The sequence below is a fragment of the Heterocephalus glaber genome, unplaced genomic scaffold (assembly GCF_053883595.1).
Source record: "Heterocephalus glaber isolate CG9 unplaced genomic scaffold, H.glaber_assembly_v1.0 deba00001428, whole genome shotgun sequence".
NCBI lineage: Eukaryota > Metazoa > Chordata > Mammalia > Rodentia > Bathyergidae > Heterocephalus > Heterocephalus glaber.
Genome location: NW_028258293.1, coordinates 28,473,228 through 28,496,621, shown reverse-complemented (window position 1 = coordinate 28,496,621; position 23,394 = coordinate 28,473,228). Strand labels below are relative to the sequence as shown.

Sequence of the window (23,394 nt, the reverse complement as noted above, 5' to 3'; positions counted from 1 at the left end):
AAGGTCTCACTCAGTTGCCCAGGCTAGTCTCAAACTTTGGATCCTGCCACTATAACTTCCAAAGCAGCTGGTATTACAGGCATGTGGCACCATGCACTAACAGAGCCCTCTTTCCTAAAATGGGATTCCAAGCAAATCTGCTCTATATCAGGCTAATCAGAGATAGCCCTGGCTTCAGAGAACTTCCCTGCATTTAAAATCCTCATTATAGGGACCAGGGATTTGGCTCAGTGGTTTTGCCCCCTGCTGCACAAGCGCAAGGACCCGAGTTTGATCCCCGGTACCAAAAATAAATAAATAAATAATAAAATCCTGATTATGTATCTTATCAAGACAATCTAGGGATATTATGGACCTCACCAAGATATATATTACATGACATCAACTGTATCTGGGGCAGCTACAAAGATAAAAAGAAAAATATGTTACTTTCGGATAAGATACTCAAAGCGTACAAGGAATGATGATGGGAAAGCAGATAATTACCTCTTTCGCTACAAAGTACTTCAGTGGAGATGAGGGCAATGCTGTGGGTGCCCAGAGAAAGAAAGAATTGTTTGGGGTTTTTTTTTCATTTTTTGAGACAGGGTCTTGCTCTGTAACTCAGGATGGCCTTGAACTCACTATGTAGCCCAGACTGGCCTCAAACTCTCAGGGACCCTCTTCCCTCAGCCTCCTGAGTGCTGGGGTTATAGGCATGCACCACCACACCCGACCTTATTCTGTTTTTATGGTAGGGGTTCAGCCTGCAGGAGTAGGGTCCAAAAAAGGTAATGGCTGTGTTCTTCTGTAAGCAGATCTGCTTGGGAACCCACCAGTGATTTCAATATACAGAAGGAAAACTGATCTTTGAGATGATGATACATCTGAAATTCAAAGAGCAGCAAATTCTTGCCTCAGTCTCTCATCTCCAGTTTGGTACAAATTCCCTATGATAAATGTTATCATTATGTACATCTAAAATGTACCGATAACATTTTTTAAAAAGAAAAAATAAATTCAGTTTGGGACAATTCCTATAATTAGAGCAACTGGTTAATTAAAAAGCTGGTTCAAGCCACTGTTAAATTAACCATTTCCTTCCCTTAAATGAAAGGCTTGGTTAAATTTAGTCAGTTGTTTTAATTGTAAAATGTATGAGTTTGAAAGCTTCTGATTTCCGGTAAGTTCAATTGGATTCTTTCCCTTTACTTTGTGTCATTAAACTGGGTTTCCTGTTGTCACATTAACATAGCAGCCTCTTGAGAAAAAATGCCAGTCTTCACTACAATGCAAAATCCCATGTTTCAAAAGAAGGCTTTGAAAATCTTTCAATTACCACAATTATAAGATGTGAGCATATGCTTGCTGATTTCTTCCACTTTACTCTGCTTTCCTTTGTAAGTCCAAAGACAATTGTCCTTTAATATCTGTTTACTAAAGTGGGAACTAAGCTCACCAATCTAGGATGGGGGTAAACAACTTTGTTTTATTTATCTCTTCTCTGAAATTGGAACAAGCATTTTTAGCAGGGCTACACAGGTAGGGAAAGGGGAAAAAATTGGGATAGGCCTAGCCAAGAATCTAATTACAGGATATTCTCTGTATTCAATAAATGGTAAGTCCCTCAAGGGCAGAGACAATGCAAACACCTGGCAAACAGCATATGCTCAGTAAGTGTATATTTAAAAAACAAAACAAAAATGGTTGAGATATTTTACCAGATGATCCGCAATGATTTGTCTCTGGCAGCTTCCCAATTTTTTTTTTCAATCCAAATTTCTTTTCATGATCCTTTCAGTTCTTCTAATTACTTGGACTTTGAATATATCATGTTTTTCTGGGTCTTTGCTCATATTGTGATGAGAACACTCTAAGCTCCCTCTATTTGACCTCTCCTTATATGTTTACTTCTACCTGACTTTTGAAAATGGGAATTTACTTCTATTTTTTACTAGTATGTTGCAGTAGATAATGATTACATTCATCATGAGGAGTTGGTTAAATGTATATAACACATCTTAATTCTTTTTTCATCCTTTCCCCCTTTTCTCCTGCCCCATTCCCTCTATCTCTTTGTTCCTTTCCCTTTTGCAAAAGATTTACCTCCTTGTTATATCTAGGTTAATAAGAAAAGATGGTCACCAAAGTCAGGTCCATCCTCAGATACAGCCAGCTGGGATGGTACCCAGGGCCCATACATAAAGTGGAAAAGTGAGTGTAGAGATAGAGAACTGCTCCTCCCTCTTTTTTTCTGAACATAATTACAATCAATTTTGAAATATGTGACTTTAAAAGATATTTCAAAGAACCTATAAAAATGTCACAGCTGGAGATATAGCTCAGTAGTAGAGTGTGTGCCTAGCCATGTATGAAGCCCTGAGTTTGATCCATGGTAGTGTCTGGGTTAAAATCTTGGAAAGAAAAAAAAGAAAGAAGAAAAGAGGGGAGCAACAAAGTTGTCTTCTTTCAAATGGAGTTATCAAAGACATACAAACTATGAACTATAGCATTTTTAAGCCTACAATACATATTAGCAAATATTAAAAGTAATATCAGTCAGGGCAGAGATTTAGCTCAGCAGTTCCGGCGCCTGCTGTGCAAGTGCAAGGTCCTGAGTTCGATCCCTGGTACCAAAAAAAAAAGTAGTATCAGTCAATGTTAATGAGTGCATGCAAAAGGATTCCCAAATATCAAATATTAAATGACGTAATTGCTGGAGAGCAATTTGGTAATATTTATCAATAGTTTTTATTTTTTATTTTTTGGTACCAGGGATTGAACTCAGGACCTTGTGCTTGTGAGGCAGGCAGTGGTGGCACCACTGAGCTAAATCCTTGGCCCTTATATCAATAGTTTTTAAAATGTGCATTTCTTGCTGCACCTGCCCCACAAGCACAAGGTCCTGAGTTCGATCCCCGGTACCGGAAAAAAAAAAAGTGCATTTCTTTTGACCCAATAGTTCTACCTTTGGAAATGCGTTCTGAGTAAATTAGAGAAGGGTACAAAGATTAGTGAACAAGAATGTTCACCATAGTGTTATTTACACTAAAAAGTCTTGACACTAACAAAATTTTCCACGTTGGAAACGTTTGAGTAAATTATGTTATTACCCACCCTTTATCTCTCTTTTTCAAAGGCTCCTACTGGATCTTTTTCAATAGCATTGTTGTTTTGTTTTTTTTGTTTTCTGAGTCAAGGTCTCACTCAGTAGTCCAGGCTGGCCTAAACTAATGATCCTCCTGTTTCAGCCTCTCAAATGTTGAGATTATAGGCATGCTCTTCTACACCTAGTTTAACATGCCCTGTTTGATATAACCTTTAAAAATAAAAAGCCACCTTAGAATTAGGTAGCTATCAGATACTAAAATATACTACAAAACTACATATTGTAATCAATAGTACTGAAATACTTTGATGGTAGCATCAAATATACAGACAGAAAAATGGTACAAGATTAAGCTTAAAAATAGGCCCAGATATATATGGGAAACAGTATATGATAAAGGTGACATTCTCAAACCTATAAAAAGATGCATAAATGTTGAAACAATTTACTATCTGTTTTGATGGAAGGACTACATTTCTACCCCACTTCTGATCAGACGGATCAGTTACTTAAAGAAAAATTTTTAAAATACCAGAAGATAACATAAAAGATTGTAAAAAATAATCTTGAAGTACTTTCTCTTTTTGTTTGTTTGCTTGTTTTGAGACAGGGTCTTGCTATGTAGCTTAGCCTGGCCTTGAACTCACTATGTAGTCTGGGCTGGCCTCAAACTAGTATTGATTCTCCTGCCTCAGCCTCCCAAGTGCTGAGATTACAGGCATGAGCTACCCAGCAGATCTTTCTTCTTGTTTTTTTTTTTTTTTTTGGTACCGGGGATTGAACTCAGGTCCTTGCGCTTGCATAGCAGGCGACGAAACCACTGAGCTAAATCCCCGGCCCTCAGCAGATCTTTCTAAGAATAAAACAAAATCTAGAAATCATAACTCAGTAAATTAAGCTATATAAATATATAAAACTGTTCAGTAAAAAAACAAGGTCAAGGGACAGCTGACGGGGAAAAATACAAAGAATATAAATTTTTAAAGCGCTAATTTCCTTAATATGTAAAAACTATATTAAAACTTCTTACAAATTGAAAAATGAATAAATAATTCAATAGAAAAGTGGGCAAAAAATAAAGGGGCAGTTCATAAGGTAAAAAATACAAATAGAAAATAAACATATGAAAAGACAGCAAATTCTCTCAAAAAATGCAAATTAAAACAAGGTATAATACCTCTCTGGGAAATAAAAAAGGTTTTCTGACCCAGTTTGGGCCAGAAAATATAAATATAAATTAACAGAACTTCTCTGAAGGGCAATCTGGCAATATCCAAATTTTCAGTTCATACTTTACTGACTCAGCAATTTCAATTCCAAGAATTTCTTATAAATGTACAGGCACAAGTTTACAAAGATATATTAAAAATGGTTGCTGCAGCAATTTTTTAAATAGCAAAAAACTAAAAAGGCTAAATGTCCAGTCATATAAACATATATTGTCATATAAACACATAATATACCCTCACATGTATATTAAATTTTTCTGAAAGATATAAAAGAGGCTGGAGGTATCACTCAGTGTGGGATGTGTGCTCTGTATATGGAGGGCCCTTGGTTCAATCTCTAGCACCCGCCAGGCATGGTGGTACATGTCTGTAATCCCAGCACTCAGGAAGCTGAGGCAGGAGGATCGCTGTGAGTACAAGGCCAGCCTGGGCTATATAATGGGTTCAAGCCAGCCTGAACTATATAGCCAGACCCTGTCTCAAAAAACAAAACAAAACTCAGTCCCTAACACCTTGTCCTACTATGTAGCCATTTAAAATAATGGTATATATATTTTAGTATAAACATGTTCACTATGGTTTAAGTGAGAAAAATATAATTGCAAGACAACACATACACACATGAAATACATATGAAATTTCATGAAAAAGTGAGCAAGGAACCTGGTAGGATATATACACAATAATCTCATTTTCTTCTTTTTCAGCTTCTTTGTGTGTGTATGTGTGTGTATCTGCCTGTATGCTTAGTTTCCATATTCCCTAAAACAAATGCCTTTTATTTTTATAATCATATATTCTTAGTGTTTTAAAATCTCCTGATAGGATGCAATATGAAATTCAGAGAATCAGCTATGAAGTTTTCTTTTTTTTTTTTTTCCCCATTAAGTTTATTGGTACATTTTCGGTATACAATACAGTTACATTCATCATTGGGATCTTGTACCATTACATGAGTCTCTTGGTTCTTATTTTTTTTCCCCTTCCCTTGCCCTTCCTTCACCCCCAGCTATGAAGTTTTCTTGCTAAAACCACTTAACTTGAATTTAGTCAAACCTTTAGATCTAACTTATAATTTATAGGAATAAGATAGAAGAACATGTTATGCTACACCACAATAAAATACACAAAACATACCAGAAAGGAGGGCATTCTTTAAAACAAATAGACTGACCCCATCAAAGAGAACTCAGTTGTGTGGGGGGGGGAGTGGTAGAATTCTTCTACATTAATGCTGACAAATAAAATAGCAAAATGCAGAGTGTGAATCTTTCATTTGCTTTTAGTTAAAAACAATCTGGGTGTGGTGGTGATTCCCGTAATCTTGGCACTCTGGGAGGCTAAAGCAGGAGGATCTCACATCTGAGCCCAGCTTAGGTAATTTAGTGACACTGTTTCAAAAGAAAAAATAAAGAGGGTTGAGGATACAGCTCAGTATGAAGGCCCTTGGTTCAATCCCCAATACTGGAAGAAAAAACCAAAAAACCAACCAAACAAACAAAAAACCCATAAAAGACATTCTGGGGACAAGTGAGAAAATAAATAGAATTTTAGATTATATTGGGTCATTGTTAACTAACTAACTTACTTTCTTTCTTTCTTTCTTTCTTTCTTTCTCTCTTTCGGCAGTATGTACTGGGGACTGAAATTAGGGTCTTATGCATTCTAGGCAAGTACTCTACCACTGAGCTACATTCCCAGCTTGCCCTCTCTTCCTCCCTCCCTCCCTCTTTCCCTCCCTCTTCTTTTCTTTTCTTCCTTCTTTCCCCCCTCTCTTTCTTTCTTCCTTCTTTTTGAGATGGGGTCTTGCTATATTGCCCAGGGCTGGCCTCAAACTCGCAATCCTCGTGTCTCAGCTTCTCAAATAGCTGGGGTTACACATGTGTGCCACCATGCCCAGCTTATTATTAACTTTTTTTTTATATTATCAACTTTTTAAAGTGAGATCATGGTTTGTCTCTTTAACACAACATAGAGAATGTCCTTATCTCTAGAAATGCATATGAGAGCATTTAAATATGAAGTCTAATAAGGAAAACCAACATCACAAAATGTCAACAAAAGAATCTAAGTGGTATGTATAGATTCTGTGTTCATTGTATTATTCTTAGGAGCAAAATTATTTCTTAGAATTCGGTAAACTTTTAAATGGTAAATACTATATCCTCTTAATTTTGTATCCCCAACATTTAATACACACCCTGCTACAACGTATGTTTGAGAATGATTAATAAAAAGAAGGCTGGGCCGGGGATTTAGCTCAGTGGTTCTGCTGTGTGCCTCAAAAGTACAAGGTTCCGAGTTCGATCCCCAGTACCAAAAAAAAAAAGCCTATATTTTGAGATGTTGGGTTTGGGGTCTAGCAGCAATAGTTATTCCCTATACACTGCTGCCATTCTCTAAAATAATTAACATATATAAAGGTCTTGAATACTGCCTTGCACATAGTAGTCACTGAGTCAGTGTTAGTTCTCCTTACTTATTTCTCTGTTTCTGATGCTCTGTAGTCACATGACAGATGTCTTAGAACCTAACAACTGCTTTGAAATTTGTCATAGGATAGACAAAACAAAAATGTTAAGTAAATGGGTTGACACAGAGATTGATTTAATCAGATTGAATGGACATTTCATTTTGGATAAAATATTGTGAGAAACGCCCTAACCTGGTGGATTGTGGACTTGAAAGACAAGTCTGAAATAACAGCAGTATTAGTAATAATAATAATAGCTGCTCTTAAAAAGCATTTTATGCATTTTATCTCATTAAATCTTTAAACAGTTCATTGCAGTTTGTACTAGTATTATGTTCTTACTTTAGTGTATATATGGAACTAGTATTGAACTCAGACCCCTTGTATTGAAATACATCCCCAGCCCTTGTTTAAAATTTTATTCATTTTGAGACAGGATCTTGCTAAGTCGCTAAGTTGCCCAGCCTAGGCTCAAACTTTCAATATTCTTGCCTCAGCCTCCAAGAGAACTGGGATTACATGCATGCGCCACCATGCCTGCCTCTATCCCTACTTTTTTTTTAAATGAGGAAACCAAGCTACAGAGAAGTAGTTAAAGATCACAGAATAAGTATATGGTAGAATCAAAAATCAAACTTACTATAGGTCTCTTGCTCTTAACTATTATTTCATGTTCTCACCAATAGTTCTAACTTGTGTGAGGGGGTAGAATTTGGTCCTTGACACTCCTCTCAAAGATCTATTAGGCATCCTTCTCAACAAAACCATTATAGAGTACTAGACAGTCACTTTAAAGCAAGAAGACCATATCAGGAAATAACCACTTACCTATACAATAAATAGGATTCTCTCCCCAAGTTCTGAATCTAAAGAGAGGGAGAAAGTATATTGAATATAATTAGATATCTACATTTATTTTCAAAGTTACTAAAACTTGTATGGTTCCTCATTAAAGATATATCAATGCTATATATTTCCTTACTTCTTCCTTCTACAAACATTATCAAGCACCTACTATATGTCAAAGTAGTAGGCCTGAGGATGGAAATAAAAGCAAAATGTCCCTAACTATAATGTAGTGGGAAATAATATATGTAAACCAATACAAGCCACAATATAGTACTGATGCAGAACAGGAACATGTACAAGATTCAGTAGGATACAAAAGAAAGTCCCTCACTTCTACCAGGGAAAAGGAACTATGTGAAGTGACTGCGTGTGTGTGTGTGTGTGTGTGTGTGTGCGTGTTTAAGGCAGGGTCTTGCTATGTAATCCAGGCTTGCCTTGCACTCATTTTGTAGTCCAGGCTGGCCTCGACCTCATGGAGAGTCTCCTGCCTCAGCCTCCAGAGTGCTGGGATTACAGGCAGATGCCACCACACCAGCTTTGAATTGAGTTTTTAAAAATGAGGAACTGTGAGCTAACAATGTAGCTTAGTGGTACAACAGCTGTCTTGCGTGAGCAAAATCCTGGGTTCATTCGATTCCCAGTACTGGGAAAAAGAAAAAAGAAGAAGAAGAAGCAAAGAAGCAGGGCCTGTTCTCAATTAGTTAGCATTGCAAGAAAATCATTTGAGGCAGAGGGATGAAAAGGTATAATTGGGACAGAGCAAGTAGCAGAATATCAGTGGAACTTACTAGCAGGGAAGGGTGAAAAGATAAAGTGGAGAGCTATTCAGTGGCTGACCATGAAGAACTGCCATGCTAAGAAGTTTGTTCTTTACTCTGTGTGAGCAGGGGGACACATTTGGCAGATTTTAAGCACAGGAGTGATTTAATCAAGCTTAAATATTGAAAAGGTAAGCCTGGCAGCAGCTGAGTGATGGAATGGGAAGAGGCGAAGCTGAGGCAAGAGATCCAGTGAGGTAGTTCTTGCCATAGCCCAGAAGAAAAAAGGGTATAAGCCTTCCATTGGTAATAGAACAGACTCAGGGAGAATAGAGAAAAAAGGGCAGCAGTGAGAGCCAGACTCACACAAAAGCCAGACAGCAGCAAGAAGAATAATATGGCTCTGTTCAGCTAACTAGGCAATTGGAGTATTTTAGTTCCACATCCTCAGAAACTTTGAAACTAAACAGTGGTACAAACTTAAGAAAAGCAAATCTGAAATTGAATGCTGACTCTGCCTTTTTCAAACTGTAACCTCAGGTAAGTTGTTTACTATCACTGTAACTCAGTTATCTCATCTTTAAAACACATGCAATAGTACAACCTCATGAGACTGAAAATCTGTCTTAAACTGAGTCAATTTTCTCTATTAAGAAATGATCATATTTATATTTGTCCTGCAGTGTTCTGTGAAAGTTAGAGGTAAAATGTAAAATGCTTAGCATGGTGTCATAGTAGGTGGTTATCAAATAGTAGTTGACTTCCAGGCGTAGTGGCACACACCTGCAATCCTAGCACTCAAGAGGGTGAGGCAGGAGGATCACCATGAGATTGGGGCCAGCCTGAAATACAGTTAGACTCTGTCTCTAAAAATCAAAAAAACAAAAGAAAATACTAGTTGACTGACTAGTAATAGGAAAATAGAATAAAATAGAAGAGAAAGACTTTAGTAAATGTGAAGGACTAATGATCCAGTCATGAGTGCTAGGTAGCCCAGGAAGATATGCAATTCATTATCTTACATCCTGTGCCTGTAACTTGAAGAATATTTGCTGAATAAAGAAATAAACTACCAAATGTATTTCATGAGCATCCTGAAAAAAACAATAGAGGGTACACGCTATATTCAGTACAGCAAAATAAATAAATAAATTTGGGATTAACCTTTAATTCTTTTTTTTTTTGCATTTCTTTTTTAAATTCTTTTTTTTAAAACCTTAATTCTAACCTATCTTAGAGCAAGATTAATCTCTCTGGACCTCAGTCATTTATATATAAAATTAAGGTATTAGCACTTGTTTTACCAAGTCCTTGAGGGTCAATATTGAGATCCAGTGGTAAAATCTTTTATTGTTTGTTTGGTTTTTAAGACAGGGTGTCAATACACAGCCCAGGATGGCTTTTAATTCAATCCTCCTGCCTTTGAGCCTCCCAAGAACTGGGATTACAGGCATGTGCCACCATGCCCAGCCCAGGAGGTGATATCTGCCACTAAGAAATACTGTATGAAGCAAGGTGACAGAGCTGGGGATTTTGTTAGAGAAGACCTCTTGATAAGATGAGAGTTTGGTATAAACCTGAATAAAATAGGGGAAGCAAGCTACATGGATATCTGAGGGAAGAATGTGCAAAGATCCTAAGGCGGGAGAGTGCTCAGATCATCCAGGGATGGGAAGAAGCTGGTGTGGTAAAGCTGAGTAAAGAGCATAAAATGAGACCAGTTTATATAATTTCTTGTATTATGTTAAGGATTATAGATTTTATTTTGAGTAAAAAGGGATACCATTGCAGAATTTTGAGCAGAGGAATGATGTGAGCCTATTTTGTTTTGAAAGAATCAATCTGATTTTAGTGTGAAGAAGAGAAGACAAAACCAACCCAGGGAGATCAGTTAGGAAGAAGAGTGACAATAGGAAAGGTGATGAGAAAATAAAGAGCTGGTCCCAAGTGGCTTAGCAGAACAGAAAACATGAGGCTGAAAATTGGAAGTAAGAAAAGGCTTGACTCTGTATATTTTAAAAGTGAGGCCACTGTGTTTTCTTGAGGAACTGAGTGTAGAGTGTAGACTAACAGTCTACAAGGATAACGCCAAGGATTTTGCCCTGAGCAACTAGTCAAATGGAACTGCCTTTCACTGAAAATAAGGAAGGACCAAGATGTCAGGCAGATAAAACTTGAGATATTTAATAGACACACAAGTAGACAAGAAGAAGAAATAAAAATGCTCTAATGATGCTACTGTTAGCTACATTTGTTAATATCCTTACCTTAAGAATGAAAATGCTTCCTTTAAAATGGTATTGTTCCGCAGGCACAGCACCTACAGCAGCAACAGCTATGTTAGAACAACGTTAACCTTTCACAGACCTCCAATCACCTTTATTCAAAGATTCTGGAAAACCATAATATACTAACCAAAAAGTACCCAAAGATTCTTATATAGCAAAGAAGTTATCCTACAAATAAAACCAAACATGCAAGCAAACCAAGGTCATCTTTAGTATTCTGCCTGCTAAAGAAAATGCTGAAAATAAAGAAGTCCCCTCCTACACTGCTATTTCATCCTGTTTCCCCTTTCCAATTTTTATCAACAACTACTATGCATCTGCCATATACAGCATTATAAGAGGGACTTTCTTAAATCCTCCTTAATTCTCAAATACTGCAAGACAATTTTATAAGTGGGGCAACTGAGTTCCAGAGAGATGATATTCCAAAAAACTCATAGCTAATAACCAGCTAAGTGGACTGTCTTATTCCAAAGGCATCCCTCTGTTACAGTACACTGTATGGGCCGGAGATTTAGCTCAGTGGTTCTGCCGCCTGCCTCGCAAGTGCAAGGTCCTGAGTTCAATCCCCAGTACAAAAAAAAAAAAAAGAAAGTACAGTGTATATCTCAATAATAACAACAATAACAATATTGACAAACAGTAATAATGAGAAGAGGCCACAGCAGTGGCAGCTTCCACCAACCCCCTAGTTATTTAATCTCACTCTGCCCTGTTAGCACCCACTTGAAAGATCAGTAGTACAGCTTTACTGAGGAAGTGTTTGACATACAGGAGGTCTTTTTATAAATTAAATAATAAATACTAAATGTCTGTCCTTAAGGTGCCATAAAGAGAAAGGCCTATTTCCTGTGGGGATAATAATTTAAATTCCTTCAACATGTTTGTTTCTGTAGCGGTGTGAATCAAACCCAGGGCCTTGTACATGTTACTGTGGGCAAGCTCTCTACCACTGAGCTATACCTCCACCCCACTCCTGCCCCAAGTCCTTCAACATGTGTATCTGAAAAGCTTAATATGCAAAAACAAGAAAATCTGAGAAATTATCACTATCAAGGGGAGCCCAAGGAAACATGATGACTAAATGTAATATAATACCCGGGATGGAATCCTGGAACAGAAAAAGGACATGAGACTGAAAACTAAGGAAATCTGAGCTGAGTTCAGCAGCATACACCTGTAATTCCCAGAATTTGGGAAGCTGAGGATTGCATGTTCAAGTCTTGCCTGGGCAAATTAGCGAGACTCTGTCTCAAAGTAAAAAATTTTAAAAGGCTGAGAATAGCCAGTCATGGTGGTACACGCCTGTAAGCCCAACACTTGGGAGGCTGAGGCAGGATCAACCACAAGTTCAAGGCCAGCCTGGGCTACATAGTGAGTTCAAGGCCTCACTGAACTAAATAGCAAGACCTTGTCTCAAAAAAACTAAAGAAAAGAAAAGAAAAGAAAAGGGCCGGGGGTGTAGCTCAGTGGTAGAGTGACCCTGGATATGATCTCCTAAAAAGCCTAAGGAAATTCAAATTTAAAGTATAGACTTTAGTTAATATATATCAAAACTGGTTCATTAATATTGGTGCATTAATCATGAAAAACATTCCATACTAAGGTAAACTATTAATAATAGGGATACAGGAGTATATGTGAACTCTGTATTATCTTTGCAACTCTTCTGTAAATCTGAAATCATGCCAACACTGTTTATTTTTAAAAAGTCTTGGGGGTCCAGGGATTTAGCTCAGTGGTTCCGGCACCTGCCTCACAAGCGCAAGGTCCCGAGTTCAATCCCCGCCACCAGAAAAAAAAAAAGTCTTATGTGCCAACTACTATGCTGAATTTAAAAGAAATACAAAAACAAAACATAACATGGATGAACCTTAAAAATACTCCACTAAATTAAGCCAATCACAAAAAACCAAACTACCATTATATGACTCCATTTCTATAAAATATTCAGAATAGCAAATCTACAGATTAGCAGTTGCCTAGGGCTGGAGGGTCTAGGGAGCCAAGTACAGCTAAGGAGCACAGAGTTTCTTTTTGGGTGGTGAAATGATACACTTGTATTAAAGAGCTAAGTGATACCACAGGTATTATATGATGAAGTCAAAATAGTACTGTGAACAACAAGCACACCTGGCAGGATATCAAGGTGGACAGACGGAGATGGCCAGAAGAAATTCTTAGCTTTTTAGTGTTAGAGACATTGCTAATAATCTGCTCAAAGACATGAATCCTTTCCCAGACGTGTACATATAGGCAGGTACAAAAAGTGTGCATACTACTTCAGAGACTCACTGAAACTCACTTTTGGGTTTTTTGTTTTGTTTTAGACCCTGGGTCTCACTTTGTAATTCAGGCTGGCCTTGGACTCACTATGTAGTCCAGGCTGGCCTCAAACTCACAGCAATCCTCCTACCTTGGCCTCCTGAGTGCTGGGATTACAGGTGTGTGCCACCATGCCTGGCTTCATTTTTGATCACTGAAACTCTTAACATCACCCAAGGACCCCATGCTAACCTAAGAGATCCTCAGGGGCAAAGGTCATGTCCTAGTCCTCCTCTCAGGTACATTATATACAAGCAAAGTTTGGTTTTGGTAGATAAATGATTAGAAAAAGTAAATGAATGATAATCATTGCTACCATTTATTAAACACTGATCTCTATTTTGCTGGTTACCTACTCTGTCTCTAAATCATAATACCCTTACAAGATAAATATTATAATTTCCATTTTGCAGTGGAGAAGTTGAGATTAAGTAATTTACCCAAAGTCACGTATCTACTATCAAACCTACAGACTGTGGGTTTCTCTTACTCCAAGTCCATAATTTCTCCTCTCTTCTACACCTTCTTCACATAAATGGAAAGCTGGTACTTAAGAAATCAGGAAAAGAAACATCAAACTTAGGAAAACTCAGAGAATGTGAGGTCATAAATATTGGGAAGAATGTGAATAGGCAGAAGGAAAGGCAAAGTGTAAAAATGATCTGAAAAAGCAAAATACTTTGTAAAGAATGCATGCAATATGCCTACCCTACTATTGACCAGCGTGAAAGACAGAGTAGAGAAATAGGAGACCATGGAGAGCTCAGGCTGGCTTCCCCCAATCACTGACCACATACCTCAAGTTATAGTACATGACTCAAAGTTCCCTCCAAGGCCAAGATCTGTGAACCATGACTAACAATATAAATCAGAGTAAAAAAGATAGGTATATTCAAGAATGTATATATTTAGGGCTCAGGATTTAGCTCAGTGGCACCCTGCCTGCCTTGCAAGCACAAGGTCCTGAGTTTGATCCCCAGTACTGAAAAAAAAAAAAAATACACGGCCAGGGACTTAGCTTAGCATATATATATATATATGGCTGGGGATTTAGCTCAGTGGTGCCGCCACCTGCCTCAGAAGCACAAGGTCCCAAGTTCAATCCCCAGTACAAAAAAAAAAAAAAGTGTATATATCTATCTATCTATCTATATATACAGATATATGTGTATGTGTGTGTGTGTGTGTATCCGGGTCAAAATGGTGGGCAGGCCTGCTGTTGTAGCAAGTGGCTGGATGGTATTCAAAAATGGTATTACAATGCTGCAGGATTCAATAGACTGAGCTTAATGCGTGATGATACAATGTACGAAGACGAAGATGTAAAAGAAGCCATAAGAAGGCTTCCTGAGAACCTTTATAATGATAGGATGTTTTGCATTAAGAGGGCATTGGACCTGAGCATGAAGCTTTAGATCTTGCCGAAAGAACAGTGGACAAAATATGAGGAGGATAAATTATACCTTGAACCATATCTCAAAGAGGTTATTCGAGAAAGAAAAGAAAGAGAAGGGGCAAAGAAGTAATCACATGGTTGAAATCTGTGGATGCAGCTGTCTTCAAAATATTTTTATGAAGGCTGGGGATTTATCCCAGAGGCATCACGCCTGCCTTATAAGTGCAACGTCCTGAGTTCAATCCCCGGTACCAAAAAAAATTATTAACTTGATTAAGCCTGAAACATAATTTAAGAATTACTTAGTCTTCAGATATCCTACTTTAAATAAATGTCTGAGTAATCAAAAAAAGAATATACAGGGCTGGGGATTTAGCTCATTGGTTTCCCCACCTGCTGCGCAAGTGCAAGGACCCAAATTTGATCCCCGGTACCTATATATATATATAGAGAGAGAGAGAGAGAGAGAGAGAGAGAGAGAGGGAGAGAGAGAGCGTGAGAGAGACTGGAGACAGAACCCCAGGGGCATTTTATTATCACTGAGCTACACTCCCAACTCTTTTTATTTTTTATTTTGAGACAGTATGTCACTAATTTGCCTTGGCTGGGACTTGAACTTGCAATCCTTCTGCCTCACCTTCCCAGAGTGCTGGAATTATTTTTAAATGAATCATTTCATACAGAAGTGGCATTTAGGTAGGAAGAAAGATCTAGATGAGACTTGTTTTCTCTCATTTTAATTTTTCAGATTGCTGAGTCTCTACAATAGCTAAGGATTTAATTATCTAAAAGCCAGACTTAAATGGTTGACAACTTTCTGGAAGACATTCAAATTATGGTGTGAAGTCTTCCTTTCTGCACTGGGAAATGTGCTTCCTCTCCTCTGCAATGCTTGGCATTATTTATCGGGACAAAAGTAATCTATTTTAAGACTGAATCCACAAATACTCCCTCCCCCTAATCATCAGATAAAGAGCAACTAGGGCTCTGCAACTGGAAGAGGACAGTAACTCCAGTGAGTGAATAAATGAGGACACAGCTACCATAGTCAGTTACAAAAATACTTGTTCCATGAACTCTGGAGCCAAGAACAAAGAAAGGACTGAACAGCTACCAAAGAACCAAAGTCACAGGGCAAAACCTATACTGTGTAAAGGACCTTTAAACACCAAACCCTAGGGTAGCTCATAACTGCAGTGGTTCAGAAACTTTTAAGGCAAGCAAATTTGTGCTGTTTTATAAATATTAACATATTTGTGTTGTGTTTTTTTTTTTGGTACCCGGGATCAAACTCGGGTCCTTGCACTTGCGCAGCAGGCGGCAAAACCACTGAGCTAAATCCCCAGCCCCAACATATTTGTTATTAATGTTATTTAAAATACCATCTATTGAGTACATACATCCTTTGTGCTAAGTACTTTACCCATACAATTTAAATTAATCTTTTTTTGTTTTGGTACCGGGGATCGAACTTGGGTCCTTGCACTTGTGCAGCAGGCAAGAAACCACTGAGCTAAATCCCCGGCCAATTTAAATTAATCTTTACCCCAATCCTCTAATAGAGGCATTATTAAGATAACTGCCTGTTTTGGTTTTTTTTTGTTTGGATTGTTTCCTGTTTTTGTTTTTGTTTCTGCAGTACTGGAGATTGAACCCAGGGCCTTCATACTGAACTATATCCCCAGTCCACCCCCTTCTGTCTTCCACCTTTTAAATTTTGAGACAAGGTCTTGCTAAATTGCCCAAACTGGGCTTGACCTTGTGATCCTCCTGCTTCAGACTCCCAGAGTGCTGGGATTATAGGCAGTACCATTATACCTAGCTTACCTCTATTTTCTGAAAGAAGAAGCAGAGGTTTATATAAATTGCCTAAAATTAGCAGGGTGTGGTGGTGCATGCCTGTAATCCCAGAACTTGGGAGGTTGAAGCAGAAGGATGGCAAAAAGTTCGAGGCCAGCCTGTACTTAATAGTGAGTTCAAAGCCAGCCTGAACTACATAGCAAGACCCTGCCTCAAAACAAACAAACAAACAAACAACAGCCTAAAGTTATAGGATGTGAAAAATTGAAGGTCGTCCTGAATCCAGAGCCTATGATTTCCATTCTGTCATCTTACTTTTTTTTTTTTTTTTAACAGTAGCAAAGTTTTATTAAAAGTAGGAAAAGAAGGGTCAGGGATTTAGCTCAGTGGCACTGTGCCTGCCTCAAAAGCACAAGGTCTTGAGTTCAATCCCTGGTACCTCAAAAAAAAAAAAAAAAAGGAAAAGAAACCGCCTCTGCACTCTGCAGAGTGAGTGCCATGTAAAAGTAGAATGGGCCAAGTAAAAGTAGAAAGAGAAGTACACCCTACAGCATGAGGCAGGCCACCATGCAAGACAGAACACAGTGGCTTCTGTCATACTACTTCTTAAAATAGTGATGTCTTAGTTATTTTCTCATCATTGAAAATACCTGACAGCCATAACTTAAAGGAGGAAAGGTTTATTTTAGCTCACAATTTATAGAGGATCCAGTCCATAGTCGGCTGGCTCCAAAGCAGGGTGGCATGGCAGAGGAGAAACAGTCCACGGCAGGGTAGGCAGGAAGCAGCCAGCCTGCCTTCCATCTTTCCCTCTGAATGCCATCCAAGCCACAAGCCTATTGGTTGGTGCCACCCACACTCAGGGTAGGGCTTCCCATTACCCACATCCAGAACTATGCTAAACTGATCAGTGGACTAATCCAATTATAACACACTCTAGATCCAGCCACCTTCAAAAAGCCTCACCTATGACTGCATGAGGCTCTGGGGGGTACATCTAGAGATAAGCCATAACAAGTGATATCAGCTTATACCAGTGAAATTCATATGGCAATAATAATGGCCTCAATAATCCTACCTTTAATCCTCAAAACCATTAATGTGAAGTATATTTCTCCCCTCATTTATAGTGAGGAAAAGTGAATTAATATGCTTAATACACACTGCCCAAGGTCATATAGCTGAAAAGTGGTGGTATTCTAGCTGACACCAAAATCGAGGTTCTTTCCTCTAACATATATTCATATTGTAAAGCAGGTTTTGCTATTACATCATAGCTCTTAATGATCTTCCTTGAGAAGAACAAAACTTCCATCTACATTCCAATTCCTGCAGTGGAGGTCATTTCCATCTTAGGCATCCTTGAAAAAACCAGTCTCTACCTTGGTTTATTCATCAGAAGTTTCAAGTTGAACCAAGTGCAGTGACACATACTTGCAGTCAAGCTACTTGGGAGGCTGAGGTAGGTGGATTGCTAGAGCCCAGGAGTTTGAGGCCAGTCTGGGCAACACAGCAAGATCCTATCTAAAACAGACAAACAAAACAACAAAGAACTGTAATGCATAAAACCAAAACAATAGTGGCAAATGCCTATAATCCCAGCACTTGAAAGGCTGGGAGAATCATAAGTTCTGGGATAGACTGGGATGTATAGCAAATTCAAGTCTAGCCTGGATTAAATAGTGAGACCCTTTCTCAAAAACCAAACCAAAACAAAACAAACAAAAAATCCAAGAGCTTCAAGTTCTCCTCACTGGCCTCAGTCAGTGACTACTATTACCTTTCTCATACACTGGGCAAACATTAGCCCCTGTGTTCATAATGATTCACATGCAATTTAAATACTTCTCTGTTCTAGAGGTGAAACATTTATAGATACCTGAAAGTGCTCACACCTAGAAAACCCAAAACAATCTCCCTATAACTTCATAGTTTGAACCTACAGTATTTCCCCACTCTGGTATCAAAGAATAAATTCAGTTTTTATTTTTTTACAGTAGCCCCTCAAGTATTTGAAGGCAATGATAATTACCTCCAGGTTTTCTTTTCCTAAGTTCTTTCAAAAAATTGTTTTTGTTTCTAGTTTTTCCTTTAGCTGTAGTCTTTTGAACATGTTTATCTTGACTATCAAAGTCTGTCTTTACATGGGTCCATGTGGCAGGAACACATGTTTTATAATCACTAGATTTGAGTTTCCTCATCTGTTGTGTCTGCCAAGATTATCTCCTAATATTACAGTCAAAGGAAATCATAGCAGTTTATTAACCAGAAAACATCAATATTCTTACTATTTGCATCATCATTCACTCCTTATAAAGTACTCACACATACTTATACTATCCTCTACAATGTGTACAAAAATTCTATGTGGTGGACATCAGCAGCAGCATTTCCATAGATGCGAAACTAAAGCACAGAGAAGTTAAATAACCTGTCCAGCATTATACAGCTAGCAAGAGATAGAACCCAGATCTGAGAAAAATCTCCTGGCTTTCCTAATAAATGTAAAGTATTAACTAACATTTCAAGATATGCTCAGGCAAGGACAATCACAAGACAGTAGCATGGTGGCACATGCCTGTAATCCCAGCACTTAAGAGGGTAAGGAAAGAGGATCTATGTGAGTTCAAGGCCAGCCTGAACTTCATAGTGAGACTGTCTTTTAAAAAGAAAAAGAAAAAGAAATACTAGCTAGGAGTTCAGAAAATAAATGGGCACTTGAGCCAGAATGGTCAGAAAAGTTTTATATGGAAAAGATGACACCTGAGCTGAGCCCTGAAGGATGGAGCATTCTGACAAATGGTGAGAAGAGGGAGGCACTCCAAGTGAGAAGGCACCATAAGAACAAGGATCAGGAATTCAGCATTTGTGCCTAAAAAAACATTTGACAAGGTTCAAAACCCATTCATGATAAAAACCCTACAGAAAATTGGTATAGATGGTCTTTATCTCAATTTGATAAAAGCCATCTATGACAAACCAACAGCCAACATCATACTAAATGGACAAAAACTGAAAGCTTTCACTCTAAAATGAGGAACAAGACAAGGATGTCCACTGTCACACTCTTATTCAATATAGTTCTGGAAACATTAGCCAGAGCAATTAGACAAGAGAAAGAAATAAAAGGAATAAGGATAGGAAAGGGAGAAGTTAAATTAACATTATTTGTTGATGACATGATACTCTACATAGAAGGCTCCACCAAAAGACTTCTAGATTTAATTACTAAATTCAGTAGTGTAGCTGGATACCAAGTAGACACTCAAAAATCAATAGCCTTCCTGTACATGAATAATAAACTCACTGAGAAATTAGGGAAATAACACCCTCCACAATAGCATCCAAAAAAATAAATTCCTAGGAATCAATCTAACAAAGGAAGTAAAAGACTCTACATTGAAAACTACAGTACTCTGAAAAAGGAAATCAAAGAGGATATCAGAAAATGGAAAGATAGCCCTTGTTCTTGAGTAGGAAGAACTAACACAGTAAAAATGGCCATACTTCCAAAATTGTTATACAGATTTAACACAGTTCCAATCAAAATTCCAACAGCATACACTCCTAAATTTCATTTGAAACCAGAAAAGATTTAGAATAGCAAAGGCAATCCTGAGCAATAAAGGCAAGGCAGGGGGCATCACAATTCCTGACTTGAAATTATACTACAAAGCTACTGTAATAAAAACAGCATGGTACTGGGGGAAAAAACAGACCTAAGAATCAATGGAACAGATTAAAAGATGCAGAAACAACTCCAAACATACTCAGCCGCTTTATTTTGGACAAAGGAGCCAAACATCTTCACTGGAAAACAGATAGCCTCTTTAATGGTGCTAGAAAAACTGGCTTTCAACATGCCAAAGACTGAAATCAGACCCATAGTTTTCACCATGCACTAACCTAAAATCAAAATGGATCAAAGATCTAAATATTACAACAGAAACATTAAATCTGCTGGAAGATAGACTAGGTAGAACTCTCAAAGACATTGGAGTAGGCAAAAATTTTATGAACAAAACCCCAGTTGTATGGAACTATCACAAAGAAATCAACAACTGGGATCTCATTAAAAAGCTTTTGCACAGCAAGAGAAACCACCAATAGAGTAAACAGACAATCCACAATGTGCGAAAAAAATTTTGCCAGCTATCTCTCAGACAAAGGACTACTATCTAGAATATATAAAGAACTCAAAAAAAATCAGACCCCCCAAATTTAAAGACTCAATCCAAAATGGGCATCTGAAATGCATACACTTCTCAGATGAAGAAGTAGAAATAGCAAATAAATATATGAAAAAATGTTCAACATCACTGGTCATTTGAGAGAGGCAAATTAAAACAACTCTGAGATTCCATCTCCCCCCAGAAAGAATGGCTATTATCAAGAAATCAACCAATAACAAATGCTGGAGGGGCTGTGGGGAAAAAAGAACCCTTCTCCACTGTTGGGAATGTAGACTGGTGCAACCACTGTGGAAATCAGTGTGGAGATTCCTCAAAAAACTAAAACTAGAGGCTCAATTTGACCCAGCTATTCTCCTTCTTGGTATCTTCCCAAATGAATTAAAAGCATCTTACCACAGAAATATATGCCCACCCATGTTTATAGCGGCACAGTTTGTAATAGCTAAATCTTGGAAACAGCTCAAATGCCCATCAACCAATGAATGGATAAAGATGTGATTTTTTTAATATACAATGGAGAACTACTATGCCATAAAGGAGGATGAGCTTGAAACATTTCTAGCTAAGTGGATGCACCTTGAGACCATACTCTTAAGGGAAATAAATCAAACACACATGTTTATATACCTCATTCTCTGGTGTGAGAAACCAAAAGTAGAAATAATGACTAAAATGTATAATAGATATAAGGAAATGGGAAGAAAATTTTCAAATGGGAAGGAGAACAAGAGAGGGGCAAGAAAGGAAGGAAGGGACAAGAAAAAAAGTAAAAATAGAAGGAAAAAATGGAAACAAAGCTTTTACATTTAGGGAGGAGAGGGAGGTCAAGGGGAGGGGTAGAAGGGGAAAAAAAGAAGAGGCAGGATATATTCCATACAAGTGCAAATTCCCTATGAGTGTTATCATTATGTAAATTAAAATATACCAATAAATGTTTTGGTTAAAAAAAAAAAGGAATTCAGCGTTTGAAAAATAAAGAAGAGCCAGGTGTGGTGGTGCATGCCTGTGACTTCAGCACTCAAGAGGCTGAGGCAGAAGGAGCACCATGAGTTTGAGGGCTGGGCTACATAGTGAGTTCAAGGCCAGCCTGCATTACATAGCAAGACCTTGTTTCACAAAACAAAAAAACTAAAAAGGAAAAGAAAAGAAAAAGAACAAAGACACTACCTGGCCAAAGCAGGAGAACAGAATGGAGGAGTAAAATAAGTAACAAAGGAGTCTGCAAGGAAACAATCAGACTTGGAGAGGTCCTTGTACTAAAATGATGGCTTTAATGCCAGAATTCCATGGGACTTTCTAAAGTATAGAGTGGGTAGAAACAGTATTCCTTGGAAAATGATCCCTCTGTTTCCTCAGAAATAAGATTTATAGAGCAAGACAGTAGTAATCAATGTGATCATCTTTACTGATAGAATATTATAAACTTTCTGATTTGTTTTCTCTGTTCTTTATACCAGATCTGGCCAAATTCTCCCAAATTGGCTAAGGTGAACAAGTGGGTTGTTTCATAAAGGATGAGGTGAGGTGTGAGCCCTTAGAGAAACTCAAGTCTAGATATACTCGAGCACCCCTAAGGTAAGAACAGGTAGATCCAGGAACAGCAAAGACCATGCTTACGTATGCATTATGGATATATAGTCTCTACGATTAATGGCTAAAATAAAATTTTAATATATAGTACATTGTTACCCAGGCACAGTGGTGCTCTGGGAGACTGAGGCAGGAAGGTGTTAAGTTCGAAGTGAGCTTGGCAATTTAGAGACTTAGTGAGACCCTGTTTCAAAATTTAAATAAATTAAAAAGAGCTGGGAATATAGCTTGGTGTAAAGGCCCTGGGTTCAATTTTTAGTACCACAATTAATTTTTTAAAAACTGCTAAAAGTCATTAAGCATTAAGGTAAAACTGAAAGATTCCATTGAAATTTGTCAAGGGAACGGGGGATTCCAGCAAAGGAATGCATTTAAGAACTGTTGTTCAAATAGTTCCGAGAGTAATTTAAGGTTTTGAAAGTAAAAGTGTAGTTTACCATTATCCTCCTTTATCACCAGGTAGCTTCATATCTCAACCGGATTATAAAGTTAAAATTTCTTCACCGGAAAAAAATTCTGAATGATCAAACACAAAAAAGTAAAATGACCAGCCCAAAGTAGGACAATTTAGGAAGACAGTATCTTAGCGTCATGATTTCCTGTGCAAGGCTCTTCCCTTGCCAGGCACTGGGTGGCGAGAGAGAAAAGCACAGGAGGCATGGCTCGGGGCAGGCCCGCGAAGTTTGCTCGCGCCGAAGGGACGCCGCAAGGATTTCTGGGAAGGGTCTGTTTTCGCCGGTTTCATTCCCTGTTGCCTGTGCTCCCTCACGTCCCTCCTGTTTTCCCCAGCACCCCAACATGTCTGGAATCTACGTTACCTTTCCCAGGGTTCCGCTCATTTTTTTGTTGCTGCAGTCTCTGTGAAAACCAAAGATCCGGTCCAGCAGCCACGATCCCTGTACTTCTGAAAACTCTGACGGAAGCCTTGATACAGGTCCTGTAACAATATGCGACCGAGATTCATTCAAGTCCTGCAGCACCTTGGTTCCGGCACCTTTTGAGACTCCACATCTGAAAAGACCCGCAGACTCCACTCTCGCTACATCTCAGGTGTCACCTTTACTGTGGAGCAGGAGAAGGATCATAAGTTTGAACCCAACCCGGGCAACTTAGCGAGACCCTGTCTCAAAATAAATAAAAAGGGATAGGGATGTGGCTCGGTAAAAAGGCCCTGGGTTAGATAGATAGATAGATAGATAGATAGATAGATAGATAGATAGATATAGATATAGATATAGATATCTACATATAGATAGATATCTATATATATGCAAAATTAATTGCAGTTTCTGTACTACCATTTTGCTTTGCACACAAATTTGGTATCTCACTTATTAAACTATATACTATTGTTACTATTGTTATTTGTTACTATTGCTTCCCTATATTTTATTAAGTTCTTCGA

At 38.1% G+C, this 23,394-nt stretch overlaps 1 protein-coding gene and 1 pseudogene across 1 annotated transcript in view; one reads left to right on the top strand and one right to left on the bottom strand.

The window, feature by feature from the left end:
* Mrpl48 (mitochondrial ribosomal protein L48) overlaps positions 1 to 22,957 on the bottom strand; it is a 57,819-nt gene extending 34,862 nt beyond the window's left edge. Inside the window, exons 1-3 of the mRNA XM_021243270.2 lie at positions 22,808 to 22,957; positions 10,665 to 10,717; positions 7,619 to 7,656 (exon numbers count right to left, since the gene is read on the bottom strand). Of these exons, the coding sequence (XP_021098929.1) occupies positions 7,619 to 7,656; positions 10,665 to 10,717; positions 22,808 to 22,828 (112 nt within the window). The 5' untranslated portion in view covers positions 22,829 to 22,957. The remainder of the gene's footprint in view (positions 1 to 7,618; positions 7,657 to 10,664; positions 10,718 to 22,807) is intronic.
* Positions 14,211 to 14,536, top strand: LOC147828041 (cytochrome b-c1 complex subunit 7 pseudogene; annotated as a pseudogene).
* Positions 22,958 to 23,394: the final 437 nt, after the last annotated feature.